This window comes from Artibeus jamaicensis, unplaced genomic scaffold (assembly GCF_021234435.1).
Source record: "Artibeus jamaicensis isolate MK-2021 breed Jamaican fruit bat unplaced genomic scaffold, CSHL_Jam_final contig_525, whole genome shotgun sequence".
Taxonomy (NCBI): Eukaryota; Metazoa; Chordata; class Mammalia; order Chiroptera; family Phyllostomidae; genus Artibeus; species Artibeus jamaicensis.
Genome location: NW_026521874.1, coordinates 15,446,234 through 15,461,743, shown reverse-complemented (window position 1 = coordinate 15,461,743; position 15,510 = coordinate 15,446,234). Strand labels below are relative to the sequence as shown.

Genomic DNA, 15,510 nt, shown 5'->3' with positions numbered 1-15,510 from the left:
CATTCTCATGCTGTTTTATGTGCCACCTCCTATAAAGAGCGTGTGGCTGGGTTTTGGGTTTTTCCTTCAATCAGAGCCTTTCCCTCTGACAAAGAGTAACAGTCCATTTGTGTTTATTTTTTATTATATATTTGGGCTTACTGCTACCATGTTACTTTATGTTTTCTACATATTCTGTTTCTCGTGCTTTCCCCTTTTCTTAGTTTTTCGGAATGATGGCTTATTGTTCTTTTTCTCACTCTTGTCCTCTCTTTCTCTCTCCTAATATTGTTTCTATTCTTTTGCTACAATGGTCTTAGAACTTTTTTGTTCATATGATCCCTAAATTAATTTAGTAAAGCTATACACCTCCCATTTTAAATTTGGCATCTAAAATTTTTCATGATAAGATTCAGTAGTGGCAAAGGCTGTTGTTTCCAATGCAAATGAGAATATTGGCATTTTAAGTAAATCTTTTGTGTCCCTGTCTTAGATGTTGTGTTCAGTAGGATCTAAATACCATAATTATAGTTATTAGCTGTCATTATCACACACATTTAAATACGAGCTGAGGAGCTGGCAAAGAATGGCTGGCTGTAGGTGGGGTTGTCACTTTCTGGGGCTGAAGATTCAACTAGCCATTGCCAACAGAGTGGCCACATACATTTTCATACATGAGAATTTAGCAGAGAAGTAACCATATTGAGGCTAATTGTCATAGAATAGAGTTAAATTATGAAAAGAGGGAAGGCTAAAATAAACCTTTTGATGTTAGATTGGAACTGGAGTTTTTGCTGTGCACTTATGAGTTTTTAATATATAGAGAGATATAAAAACAGGGATATATGTACATACATCTATTTCTATATATTTCTAAATATGTGGCTATGTATATACACCCACATAAATATGTTTCTGAGTTTTATTCACTGAAAGGATTTAGAAGAAATGACACCCCAGTAGCAATAAGCATACCTAGTGCACTGATTTTTGTCACTAAAGGTCATTCTCCACAAAAAGAAGTCAGAGCTCCCTGCAGAAAGGACTGATTCCAGGGTTGGACCTGGGAAAGAATAGATGAATCTGTAATATCTTGTTGTGCCAGAAAATAAGGATGGGTTCAGAGAATGACTGGGACGTGTAGGAAAGGACATATGTCAAAAGCAGGCTCCCATACACACGACGCAGCTAACCTTGAAGATAGTGTGTTAAGGGAAACAAATCAGACGCAAAGGGACAAGCACCGTATGGTTCCATTTACATGAGGTAAGTGGAACAGGCAAATGGAAGGGACAGACAGTACAACAGAGGGGACTAGGGGCCGTGGGAAGGGAGCAATGGAGAATTGCTGGTTAATGCACACAGTGTTTCCCTTTGGGATGACAAAAAGTTCTGGAAGTGGATAGTGGTGATGGCAATACAACAGTGTGAGTGAATTAATTCCCTTAATTAGACATCTAAAAAATGGTTACAATGGTAAATTTTGTTATATGAATTTTACCACAGAAAAAAGAGAAAGGGCTTCCACTGGCCAAGCCTAAGACAGTTTAAGGATCAAAATAAATAATGTAGTAATAGATTTTAAAAAGTCATTGATTGCTTAAAAAAAAAAACCTGGCTGGTGTAGCTCAGTGGATTGAGCGCGGGCCTGCGAACTAGACAATCGCGGTTCGATTCCCAGTCAGGGCACATACCGGGGTTGCAGGCCGGTTCCCTGCAGGCCAGTTCCCAGCAGGGGATGCACGAAAGGCAACCATACATTGATGTTTCTCTCCCTCTCTCCTTCCCTTCCCCTCTAAAGATAAATAAATAAAATCTTAAAAAAAAAGTCATGGATTGATTTTAGAGAGAGAGAGAGAGGAGGGGACAGAGAGAAACTGATTTGTTGTTCCACTTGAACATGTGTTCATTGGCTGGTTCTTGTATGTGCCCTGACAGGGATGGAACCCCGATGCGGATCCCGGCTCCTGGGGTCTGCAGCGCTGTAGATGAGACAAGAGACACATTTGCACAGACTGCCAAGTCCTGTGGAGGAAAAGGGACAGCGTGGCTTCTCTCTCAAGGGAAGAAAAAGCTTCGGAGCGCGTGGACCCTTGCCTTGACAAGCTTTTATTGGGTTCAATTTGCCCAGGAATACAGGGTGTATTCGTAAAGCTCATCAGTCATTGTCAGGCAGAAATGATTAAACAACAGATAACATTCAAAGAACTCTAAGGGCTTATTCTGAGTCAGGGCCATAAAACTTTGGGGAACAAACTCACTTTCTGCTTGGACCCTTATCATTTAAATTGAGGGTGTTAGCAAAATAGCTTCCATAAGATTTTATGCATTCTTTCTTAGGCCTGATCACCCTAGGGTGATCCCTTTCCAGCACAGGGCCTCACCCACCACCAGCATTTTTTCAGGCTTAAGTCAGGTAGGGGAAGTAAGGCAGCCAAGAGATTAGGAGACTTCTTTCAGACAGAATGAGGACTCAGGCTATATCAAAGCTGAGGGGCGAGGGCCCATCAGCCCCTTTTTCTATAGCTTCCCAAGTCCGTCCCTGAGGGCCCCTTTTCAACCATGCCTACCTCAGGTCTTCCCTCTTTTAGGGAATCTTACCTGTCATTGGCTAACAGGTCATCCACCCCGGGGCCGAGCAGGGTGAAGAGAAACCGGGCAGAGGTGGTGCCCCTACAAGGAAGATAAGCTTTTTGTCCTAAGTGGCTTGTTGTCCCAAGGTCCTGTTCTCAGCCTTAGCCATGGGGGGGTTACAGCTTCTGAAAGCAGGAGGGGCAGTTTCCAACAGAACCCACAACCTTTGTGTATGGGGAAGACACTCTAACCAACTGAGCTACCTGGCCAGGACCTGTGGTAATAGAGTTTAACCCACAAAGTTAAATAGGACTCCATGAGTTGATGCTGAAATGAATAAATATATAAGAAGGGAAAGTTCTGGCATATCATAGAATTTCAAATCATAAAGACTGAAGGAATTGTGAGCAAATCATTATTGTACTAATTTAGAGAAGAATCATCATCAATGAATCCTAAAACTGGTGGGTGAAAGTCTAACGCATAATAGGAGGGTTAAATATGTCAAAATATCCTCCACAAAATACTTGTTAGTAAGTATAATAGTAATTAATTTCAGAGTGGAGAGACTCGACAGACACCATTTTAAGCAGTTGGTAAAGTTAATATCACTGGTTAGGGGACAAACGAGATCTCGCGCCTCATGATACGATGCACTGAGCGGAACATGGCATCGTACCTGTAGCATTCCTGCCCAACACACATAAATCATGAGGTGTCCCTAAATGCATTGAAACGGAGGGACATTCTACAAGGTAAATTGATCTGTAAATTTCAAAAAAAAAAGTTAAGGTCAGAAAAGACCAGGTCTCAATGGAAGGACATTAACAAGACACAATCATCACCATGTGCAATGCTTGAACTTGGACCAGATTCTAGACTATAAAGGGCACTATTGGAACAATCAGAGAAATATGAATGGAATTTGGTGATTGATAGTGATACTTTACATATGCTAATTTCCTGATTTTGGCGGTTGTATTTATGTTATAAGGAGAATATACCTTGGTTTTAGAAAATATATAAATACAATATTTTAGGAGTAATAGGCATCATATTTGCAATTCATTCATAAGTGGTTCAGAAAAATTTAAATATATAAATGACATATATATACATATATATACACACACACACACACACAGAGAAAGACATAAGACAAATACAGTAAAAAGTTCGTGGAAAGTCCAAGTAAGGAGTCTGGGTGAAAAATATATAGGAACTATTCTTGCTTCTTTTCTGTAAGTTTGGAATTATAACAACATCAAAAGTTTACTTTTTATTTTTTCAATTATATTTTGTTGATTATACTATTACAGTTGTCCTGATTTTTCCCCCTTTGCCCACCTCCGCCCAACACCCCCCACAGCCTCAGGCAATCTCCCCACCATTGTTCATGTCCATGGGTCAAGCATATAAGATCTTTGGCTACTCCATTTCCTATACTGTACTTTACATCCCCATGGCTATTCTGTAACTACCTATTTGTACTTCCTAATTCCCTCACCTCCTCACTCGTTCTCCTCCTCCCCCATCCAGCAACCTTCCAGCAACTAACTTCTTTTCTCTTGCTTTTAAGAGTCTTTCCTTATCTTTAACTTTTGGCCTTTCAATAATGATGTGTCTTGCTGTGAGCCTCTTTGCATCCATCATAATAGGGACTCTCTGTACTTCCTGGACTTAGATGTCTATTTCCTTCACCAAATTAGGGAAATGTTCTTTCACTGTTTTTTCCAGATAGATTTTCAATTTCTTGCTCTTTCTCTTCTTCTTCTGCCCCCCCATAAGGAGAATGTTGGACCTCTTAAGTTGTCCCAGAGGCTGTTTATACTATCCTTTTTTTTTTAGTCTTTTTTCTTCTTGTTCTGTATGATTGTTTTTTGATTCCTTATGTTCCAAATCATTGATTTGAATTCTCAGCTTCATCATTCTGTTGTTTCTTTGTATATTGTTCTTTATTTCAATTAGTATATCCCTCATTTCTGACTGGATCTTTTTATGTTGCTGAGGTCCTGACTAAGTTTCCCAAACATTGTTAGACAGTGTTTTGAGCTCTGCACCTGACAGATCCATTTTGTTTAGTTCTTTTTCTGGAGTTTTCATCTGTTCTTTCATTTGGACCATGTTTCTTTGTCTCCTCATTTTGGCAGCCTCCCTGTGTTTGTTTTTAAGTGTTAGGTAGAGCTGCTTTGACTCCATGTCTTGGTAGTGTGGCCTAATGTAGTAGGTGTCCTACAGGGTCCAGTGGCACAGCCTCCCCATCACTCAAGCTGGGTACTTGAGATACACTCTGTGTGGACTGAGTACACCTTCCTTTTGTAGTTGAGCCTTGGTTGCTGTGACCACTGACCACCAACCTCTGCCCTCTATGGAGGATCCAGCTGTGCAGGTGCAGTAGCTGTCCACTGGGTGAGCTGGCCTTGGGGTTTTCTGCATGGCCGAAGTCAGCCCCCACCTGTGTTTTGCCCGGGGCACCCTACCTGAGTTATAAAGCAATCTGAGGTGGCAGCTGCTCTTGCTGGGTTTGACAATTCCCAGGTGAATCTGTCTACCTCTAGGGTTCGCTGAAGCCAGCTGCTGCTTGTTTGATAGGATTTAGGAGCCAAGATAAGCCATTCTTATAAAAGAGCAGCTAGGGTGGGCCAGTAAGTTGGGTGCGATAGAGCCTCTGTGAATCTCCAAGGTGGGTCACGCAGTGTTAGCCAGGTTGATGGAGTCTCAGATAGATATGGCACCAGCCTGCAGGCTCTGTGGGGGGAGGGTTCAGCAATGGGACAATTGCTTCTGCTCACCCCAGTGTCAGACACTTCAGTCTCTCCTTGTATACTAATGGTGCCCCTCCAGCTGCCGCCCTGGTGTTGGCATTCAGAGGGAGTGAGCCTGAGTAGGTGAGTCCATGTGTGGGTTCCCCAAGAGGAATTGCTTAGGGCTCCCTGCTGGTTTTTGCCACCAGGAGTTGTAGAGATTTCTCTTCCTGGTACTGGAATCCTGGCCTGGGGGCCTGGTGTGGGTCTGGGACTCGTCACTCCCAAGATATTCTCCTGAATTTTTATCCACGTGGATGTGGGGCCACCCTGTTCTGCATCTGCGCCCCTCTTACCAGTCTGGATGGATATGGTTTCTTCAATTCCAAAGTTGTTGGACTTCCATTCAACTTGATTTTGGATGTTCCTGAGTGATGGTTGTTCTATATTTTAGTTGTGATTTTGACATGGTTGTGCAAAGAGGTGAGCCGTGTCTCTCTATGTCCCATCTTGACCGGAAGCCTATACAAAATAAAAAGTTTAAAAAAGTACTAACAAGTTCTTTTATAAGAACCTGTAATTGTCATTTCTCTTTCTCTTTTAAGTTGTAGTCCCATTCAACTTTATAGGATTTTATCCCAATGTAATATAGTTCTTATACTTAAAAGTCTATTCTTGATTATCTAATAGGCTACCCTGCAAAAAAGTACATGTATTTAAGTATTTAAAAACTTTCTTCTTATTGTAAGAATAATTCGGCGTGGAGCTATCATAATTAAGTTAAAATAAGATAGAGCTTATTAAATTATAAAGTTTATCAAAACAATATACATTCCTAATTTTTGATGAATAATTATTAAACATAAAAAGTAAAAGTATATTGGAAATGTATTTTTGGATTCATGTATCAATGATTTAATAGTACTTTTCTCTAGAATGAGACAGGATTTGGCATCACTTTTGTTTTATTTTTCATTACAAAAATGTAAGTGCCCAAAACCATTATTCATACAGCTAAGAGGATGAGGGTGGAAGGCATTCTGTTTGAACAATGTCCTTCAATTGTTTGAACATCTTTTGAGTTAGAAGCCAAGTCACATAATGATTCATCACCCAAAATTTTTGTATTGAACTCACAGCTGACAACTCAATTTTGTCTTCCTTCCATTTTGCTGAAAACGAAGAATGAGAACAGATGAAGTTGGGAAGGAATTTGATACTCAGTGGTGAGGGTCATTTTTTTTTTTTCTCTCAATACCATCACAAATAGCTTGCCTGGCCTATTTGTTCGGAACCCCAGCGGTTTTTCTAAGTCAGGACCAGGCACCTTGGGAAGATTCAGCAGGAGTGAAAGGAGGGTCTCCCCTCTGCAGGGTGCAAGGATGGTGACTGAGAAGAGAGATGGGGAAAAGAATCTGCTTCAGAGACACCATTCTCAGGCATGTGCATCTTGGAAGAGAGGTTTTATGCATGTGTCCACACATGTGGCTGGGAAAGTCTCTTTGTGCCCTTAGGGGCACATGCACATTAATTAAAAAAATCACTATGAACACATCTATTTATTGTAATTGTGTCTAGTATTAATCATTATGCATATCTTTTCACTAAAGGAGGCAGGAACCTTAACACATGTTTATCTACCTTCCTTCTCTCTGTTTACCTGTGCTATCTTACACATTGAAATATCAACTATACCAGGGCTATCCAATAAAATATAGTGCGAGACAAAAAATTTAGCAGTCAATTTTCAAAAAGAGGTAAAATCAATTTTAAAAAAGCAGTTTAACTCAAAATATCAAACATACTATCATTTCAACATGTAATCAATATATCAATATTTTATACTTTTTTATACTAAGTCTTCGAATACACTGTCTGTCCTTCATGTTTGCAGTGCATTTTAATTCAGAGAAGCTACATTTCAAGTGCGTAACAGCCACACACAGTTAGCGACTGCCATATTAGAGTGGTTCTTGAATTTTAGTTTCTGTCTGTTACTGGGTTTTGTATTGTTGCATTGACACTTATTTAGGCTTAATGATTTCCTGCTTCTCATCACTTGATGATTTCCTGCTTCTCTTACAGTTCACCAAGACTAAGAACTTTGTATTGCATATACTTTAGAACTCTTATCACTAGTGCCTAGTAAATGCTTTAAAAGGCTAATGGCATCTGATGCAAGAAACGATCAGATTAGTCTTACATGGAGGATTTGAAACTATTCAAAGGTTTGCCTGTGAGTGCTGGAGACTTCATAAATAGCAATCTGCATTGTGTCAAATTACTTTAAAACGGGCATGATTTAAATTTTTTTTTTTCGTGAAAAGGTAGTTTTTAAAAAGATTTTACTTTTTTATCTTTAGAGGGGAAGGAAAGGAGAGACAGAGAGAGGGAGAGAAACATCAGTGTATGGTTGTCTCTTGTGCGTCCCCCCCTGGGAACTGGCCTACAACCCAGGCATGTGCCCTGACTGGGAATTGAACCTCAATCTTTTTCGCAGGCCCTCAATCCACTGAGCTACACCAGCCAGGGCTGATTTTAAATTTTATCAAAAAGATAAAAGCCTTGAAAACTGGGGGAGTTGGTTTCAACATTCCTTTACTACACAGTTAAGCAAGACCAAAATGAAATCTATCCAACTTTTCTCCTCTGCACCAGCATCTTGGGCCTTCTACACATGGTTGGTTACTTACTACATTATGGAGACCTCATGCATTTTCTTCTTATGCCTAAATGATTTAAATTTCTTTTTTGTTTTCCGGGACTTTTTTCACACAGTGCCAGACATTCTCTTGGCCTTCACAAATATTAACTTAATAAATAAAAGGTTGCATGACAATTACATGACTTTTCTCAGAATATCTTACAGCTTTCCAAGGTCCTTTACCCTTAAATGTGAAATTTTCAACCAGAAGAAAGTCCAAAAACTTCTCCCGAAAGGCCTGGGAGACCAGAAGTGACTCTCCTACCCTTGCAGGTACGTTAGGACCCACGTAGCTCAAGGCTGACCAGAGTTAAGGAGGCATCCTTCTTTGTCCTGGGGTGTCTGGGATCACCACTGCCTCTTTTCCTGTCCATAGAAGCAGCGTATGCTCAGGAAGCCGTGAGCTGGGCCAGCTCATTTTAAGTAGTCACTGATTTCACTTTGCCTATTGGGAGGAAGCAAATACGTGTTGGGAGGCTTCATGGGGCACCCATGGGAGTAACAGGAACTGTGCCCCCGTAAAGGGCCTGCATATCAAGAGGTTGAATTTAGTTCCTTCTTCCCATCTTGTTCCCTTCACACCAAAATATAATTTAAGAATTAATCTGACATATTAACACTGTAGAATTGCCTAGAACTAACTCTATCTTTTCATTTTTTGAAGATATTCCAATCTGGTTAGTTTACTAATCTTTGCCTCCCTAGAACTTAGAACTGTGCTGAGCAGAGGAAACTAATTGTATTACTTTGTGACTCTAGGGAACTTAACAGTTTATTTGCTTTTAAAAAGTAAACTTACGTGTATGAGGTGTTTTCTCGGGTTTTTCCATGTTCGTATTCGTGTGTCTAAATTGGTCCCTAGCTGCTGACCCGAGGACCCCTCTTTCTCAAGGCCGTTCTCCGACCGCCCCCCCCCCCCCGCACCCCACGCCAGCTCCTTCACCCCCATCACGCTGCAACCACAACTGCGGGGCATAAACCTTGAACCTCCCTTCGTTTCTACAAGTGAATTTTTTTTTGTCCTTAAAAAGGTTACATACGCTCATACTAGAAAACTTAAAAATGCAAAGAAAAAATTAAAACACATGTATTCCTGTCACTCGGAGATAACTATCATTTTTTATTAAGCCCTTACCATAAGCTAAACCCACGCTATCTCATCTAAATAAAGGCTCTTAATTTGCAGAATTTCTTTACAGGCTTTGTTTTTCAACTCAAGGCCCGATTCTGCTCTCTCTCGACTCTCCGTCCACTCAGGGTGCCCCGAAGTGGCGCAGGAGTTAAAATTCTATCAGCCAGCGGTAACGATCTGTTCGTCCAGGTAAAAATTCCTCCGTCCGGAAGTCCCCTGGTTTGGAATGAAATCGTCATTCCGAGTAAAAACGCGTCAGCCCAGGGGGAAAACTAGTTTGCTACGGAGACTCCACCTAGCCCCAGCCATACGGGTCCCCGTAATCGGCCAAGACTGGGTCCTGCTGGTCGTCCCAGGAGAAAAAATGTCGCCCGCATATCCCAGGAGAAAAATGCCGCCACGCTAGACGTTTTTGCTCCGCCCCCGGAGGGGGCTCGGAACCAATAGGCGACGATATTTGTTGTGCGTCACTCGGCGCTGGCCAATTGCGGGGGGCCACGACCATAGAAAGGCTGGGGCGGCTGAGCCCGCTGGCTGGGCGGTGGCTGTACTCATTCGTGTGGACACTCTTGGGCCATGGTAGTGGTGGCATCCGCGCAGAGCCCGGCCGCCGGGGCTCCCAAAGTGCTTCTTCTATCCAGCAAGCCCGCCGCTGCCGCCGGAGCCCCGGCCGGCCGGAATGTGCCACTCATGCTGCCGGCGGGCCAGCGAGGGGCCGGCCCAGAAGCAGAGAGCGGGGGTCCAACTCAAGCACGAAAGCGACAGCGCCTCACACACCTGAGCCCTGAGGAGAAGGCGCTGCGGAGGTGGGCGAGGGATCCGGGTCTGGACTGGATGTGAAGCCGGTACAGGGGTCTGGGTCAGGATCGGGCCGTGCTCGGGCGCCTTGGGCCCAGCCAGTCCGGTGCCAACGTGGCGCGGGGCGGGACAGGAAGTCCGGACCGAGGGGATCCACCACGTTGAGTTGAGTCCGGGCTGCTCAGCTGTTTTTATTTCCTTCTTTTCTATCTCGTTAGAGATGCCTAGAGCTGGGTACGCAGGCACCTGGGTTCCAGGCCCCTTTGATGTGTGATCACAGAAGCAGCTTTTCTGAACTTGGAGTCGAATAGCCAGCCTCTCGGTTAACCTACTGTATTTTGAGGAGCAGCTGAAATGACAGCTGTGAAAGGGCTGTGACCTCTGTGCGGGTTTCTAGTCAAATTCAGTCTCCGCGTTCTTAAAATGGTAATTACTTCATGAGGTCGTTGGGGAGATTAAGAGAATAATGCCTGTTACCTAACTAAGTAATGTTAGTTCTTTTCTGAGCAATGCACACTTAGTGGTTTATCGAGTGTCTCCTCCAGCGGATGCGGATGCGGCTCCGGCCTAGGATCGAGGATCCAGGACGTGCCTAGGGTCTCAGCACTAGAGGGGAAGGCGTCAGCCTCTCCCCTGTTTGAGCTGTGCTGGGGGGAGAGGGTTTATGTCATTGCGCAACTGAGGCCTTCACTAGATTTAGATAGTCCAGGTTGATCCTGGTGGAGGGAATTGGAGTCAGGAAGCAACGGGGGAGTAGAAAAGGGAGGAGGAAATTTCTTATGTTACAAGATGAGTAATATTTGTGCCCAGCCCCCGTGCTGTGGCCAGAATAGACTGAGGTGGATGACGCAATATGGGAGAGAATAAAGCAGTTCTTCAACCTGGATTGTAAGAAGGCTGTATTTTTGTTTTCTTTGATTGAAGGGAAGAGCCTGAAGTGTGTTTTACCATCAGTCTACTGTATACTGTAAATTGATGTGAAAGCACCAGCTGGCCACGTTTTCAAATATAAATAAGGTTTGAGATGACTCAGTGTGGTATATCCCTTCTGTTCCTAGGAAACTGAAAAACAGAGTAGCAGCTCAGACTGCCAGAGACCGAAAGAAAGCTCGAATGAGTGAGCTGGAACAGCAAGTGGTAGATTTGGAAGAAGAGGTAAAAATACTTAAGGCTAGACTCTTTTATCCATTGTAATACCCTTCCTTGATAAATGTTATGATATTTGTTGCCCATTCCAAGTTGTTTCAGTCCCTTTAGAATAAAACTGAACCTAATTCAAAGTTAAACTAATCTAAGCGAGGGTAGGTAGGTAGTTGGTTAAGTGGTGAAGTCTGATGAGGGAATGATTGACCTTCTGGCCTGTGGTGCTAGATCTGTTTCAAAGCTGGTGAATTACAACATTATAACAGTGTTTATCAAGTTAGTACTAAGAAGTTATTAAGCGCAGATAGGAAATCATTGCTTAAACTTGAGCCCTTTCCTGGGTTGGCTCAAGTCCACTAACGGTTCCCTGTCCCTTTTAGGGGCTTCCTAATCTTAAATTGTTGCCAGTTACACATCCTGAATACATAAAGATTATTTATATTGTTTTTATTTCTTGTTTTACACATTTTGACTTTATGGTTCACTGTTATAATTACCTGCCAGTTCAAGATAGGAGTTTTTAAAAACATATTTAAATTAAAGCTACAAGTCACCCTTGAGGGTGAGGTCTGTATTAGTTGGAGGCATTGTGTTATTTGTGACCCCATGAAATGACCCTTCTTAAATAACTTAGTGATTATGACCGTGCCTTCTAATACCTAATATGAACTGGATAAGCATAGTTTTTCCAATATAGAAGGAAATTAATTGTAGTGAAACATCATCTAGTGTATTAAATGAAAGAATTAGATGTTTTAATAGCCTCTTATGAACTTTCTTCCAGAACCAAAAACTTCTGCTAGAAAATCAGCTTTTACGAGAGAAAACTCATGGCCTTGTGGTAGAGAACCAGGAATTAAGACAGCGCTTGGGGATGGAGGCCCAGGGTCAGGATGCTTCAGCAGGAGAGGAGGAGGAGACCAAGGTAAGTATCTCCTTTTTTGGTGCCATGTGTGAGAAGTTATATGGTTCTAAATGACATGACATGACCTTTTTCTTTAATGACACTTATTTTCAATTGGGTTTTGAAGAGTACTCAGTCCTAACAATTAAAATAAGTTACATGGCTCTCTAACAGTAAGTACTAACAAATGTTGCTAGCCAGTAAGATGGGCTAGTATTAAGCAGAATTAGAATAAGAGAGCCAGTCAAATCTGACTTTGAGCGTTACTAAATTTATGGTAGCTTTTTGATGAATATGAATGAGTAGGGAAAGGATACATTTTCATAGTGACATTTCTTTACAGCTTTTAGCCCTAGCTGGTGTGGCTCAGTGGATTGAGTACAGACCTGCGAATCAAAAGGGTCTCCGGTTCAATTCTCCCTCTAGGGCACGCGCCTGGGTTGTGGGCCAGGTGCCCGCTAGGGGATGCTCAGGAAGCAACCACACATTGATGTTTCTCTCCCTCACTTTAACAACAAAAGATTTATGGCTTTTAGTCTTTGGATTCTCTTAACTTCGGTGACAATGCTTACAGGGTCTAAGATCGACAGTAGGGCTGTTCTACTCTGTGAAGTTTGTAGTATTCAAGACAAACTTTAAAATAATTACTATCCAAAAAGATTTAGGGTCTAAATTTACTATAGTGCTCTATTACTGAGGACATTGTTACTGAGACTATCATTAAGGTATTATTTTAAAATATCAATCCTAGCTCTGGTTGGTGTGGCTCAATGTGTTGGGTGTTGTCCACAGACTGAAAGGTCATCAATTTGATTCCTGGTCAGGGCACATGTCTGGGTTGTGGGCCAGGTCCCCGACTGGGGACATGCAAGAGGCAACCGATTGATGTTTCTCTGGCACATTGATGTTTCTCTCCGTCTTTTTCTCCCTCACTTATCTGCTCTCTGCAAGTAAATAAAATCTTAAAGAGGACTATTAATCCTGCTTGAATCTTTGGGGAGTAAAGAATGTTTCATAGCATATAAAATTACAATGAAAAGTTAGTCTTACTCCCTTTTCTCATCTTTTCTTGAGGAGGACTCAAGAAAATGGAAATAACAAAGGTAAGGGAGAGATTTCAGCTCTAAAGATTAGTTTTCTAACTTTCTTGAAAGTTGAGAATCACGTTCTCTGTGGGCATTTTCCCTTGGGGATTCTCAGCTGTTTGGGCAGTTTACTCACTTTGGTGTCTCCTCTCAGGGGGATGAAGCGAGGCTGGTGGCCGGGTCTGCTGAGTCCGCAGCACTCAGACTACGTGCACCTCTGCAGCAGGTGCAGGCCCAGTTGTTGCCCCTCCAGAGCATCTCCCCATGGATTCTGACAGTGTTGACTCTTCGGACTCTGAGGTAGGGGTTATTTGAATTTACTGAAGAGCTATAGGACTTGTTTGATGCCCAGTCTCCCTAACCAGACAGATTAGGGTATAAGTTAGCTTGGGTTGGGTTAAGGGTGAACACCTACTACCTTCCTGTGTCCAGGTGATTCCAGGTAAGTGGATTTGGTGGGTTGCAGAGATTATCATACAGCATAATGATTAAATTGCATTGTGCTAAGTACTAAGTATTTTAGGTGGATTCCCAGGTGCATTCTCATAGTTGGACTCCATTTATTTTTTCATTCTTGCAGTCTGATATCCTGTTGGGTATTCTGTTCAACTTGGACCCAGTCATGTTCCTCAGATGTCCTTCTCCAGAGCCTACCAGCGTGGAGCAGCTCCCAGAGGTCTACCCAGAAGGACCCAGTTCCTTACCGGCCTCCCCTTCTCCATCACTGGGGACGTCATCAGCAAAGCTGGAAGCCATTAATGAACTGATTCGTTTTGACCATGTATATACCAAGCCCCTAGTCTTAGAGATCCCCTCTGAGACAGAGAGCAAAGCTAACGTGGTAGTGAAAATTGAGGAAGCACCTTTCAGCCCCTCAGAGAAAGATCACCCTGAATTAACTGTTGCAGTGAAGGAAGAACTTGTAGAAGATGACTTCATTCCAGAGCTGGGTATCCCAGATCTACTTTCATCCAGCCACTGCCTGAAGCCATCTTCCTGCCTACTGGATGCTTACAGTGACTGTAGATATGAGGGCTCTCCTTCCCCTTTCAGCGACATGTCCTCTTTGCTTGGTGTAGACCATTCTTGGGAGGACAGTTTTGCCAATGAGCTTTTCCCCCAGCTTATTAGTGTCTAAGGAATGATCCACTACTACCCTTTTCCCTATTACACTGCCTGGAAGATAGCAGAAGCGGCTTTTTGTGCTTCATTCAAAAGCCAAAGTAGAAGGTACATAGCAAAGTATTTGACTATTCAAACCTCACAGGTCACCCCATGTATTGACATTCAGCAGTGCAAGGTACTCCGGTACAGTACAGTAATGCAGAATTACAGTTTTTGAGGTTGTACCTTTATCTTAAGGGCAGCAGTTTGCCCTAAAATACTTATGTAGAGGACATTAGACAGGGAATTTATGAGGGGCCCTTTATCATTTCTTTCTTCTCAGCATCCCAGGCTTGCCTCTAATTTTAGGTCCTTTAGTTTGCTTCTGGAAGCAAAGAGAAACCTACCTGAGAGGGCTCCTTTTCCCTCATGTACAGTTCCAATAAAGAGTAAGAATCTTTTATAAAGCTGTAGAAATTTACTATGTAAATGCTCAACGGAGTCTTTCCCTGCTAGTGTAACTTCTGAAGGTGCTTTCTCCATTTATTTAAAACTACCCATGCAATTAAAAAGTGCAATGCAGTGTCTTTGTTCTTTGATTCTTTCTTGGACCTTGTCTTATGTTCCCTCTAGGTGTTTTGCTGTTTGGATAAATGGTAGCGATTTATCCAACTTCAGTAAGTATGCCAGTTTTTAAAGTGACTGAAGATTTTTCGCCCTTATAATTATACTGCCTGCTCCAATTCCTGGTGGCCATAAGTGATATACTCTACTCTGAGCAGTTACTGTATTTGAGGGTTTCTCCAGCCTAATGGACCCAATATCACAGCTAGTAAGTGGCATAGCTAAAACCCTTAACCACTGTTAACCACCCTTAACTGATTAGTGGGTATATAAGCCAGTTGTGCTGTATCTCAATGAACATACAGAAGTCACAAGGTAAAGGTTTAATTCTTAGGAGATTATAGACTTTAACCAATGCCATAAAATATTCCTGGAGTAGGCAGCATTACCTTCTGCCTACAGTTCTGTGCCTACTTTGTTTGCTCCAATAGTATGCCTGGAAAAACAAGGAAGCACACAAAGATCGGTGTTACGAGGCCCATTAAATGGCATCATGCTATATACCTCATGATATTTAACATGCCATTAAATATCAAAGTTCTCTTACAATTATTAAAGGAATTAAGAGCATATTCTAGAATCAGACTCCCTGAGTTTAACTGCCACTGTTAGCTGGGTAACCCTAGATGTCCAATATCACTTATTTCCCCATCCGTAAAAGGACATAACAGTCAACATCTCTAACAGTTGTTAAACAATTCACACAGATGATATATTAT

General features: G+C 42.2%; 2 protein-coding genes across 3 annotated transcripts in view; one reads left to right on the top strand and one right to left on the bottom strand.

The window, feature by feature from the left end:
- Positions 1–9,571, bottom strand: part of ZNRF3 (zinc and ring finger 3) — a 198,614-nt gene extending 189,043 nt beyond the window's left edge. The window contains exons 1-2 of one of the 2 annotated variants that reach the window (XM_053669620.1): positions 9,137–9,571; positions 8,267–8,446 (exon numbers count right to left, since the gene is read on the bottom strand). The gene's annotated coding sequence lies outside the window, so the exon portion shown is untranslated. Of the gene's footprint in view, positions 1–8,266; positions 8,447–8,800; positions 8,902–9,136 lie in introns of those variants that run through there. The other variant, XM_053669621.1, reaches the window with a different exon arrangement.
- Positions 9,572–9,652: 81 nt separating this feature from the next.
- On the top strand, positions 9,653–14,749 carry XBP1 (X-box binding protein 1). The gene is given in 6 exon segments (XM_037153318.2): positions 9,653–9,939; positions 10,990–11,086; positions 11,859–11,999; positions 13,218–13,277; positions 13,280–13,363; positions 13,644–14,749. Coding segments are annotated over 6 exon segments (1,170 nt in total). The 5' UTR covers positions 9,653–9,709; the 3' UTR covers positions 14,202–14,749.
- The last annotated feature ends 761 nt before the right edge of the window (positions 14,750–15,510 follow it).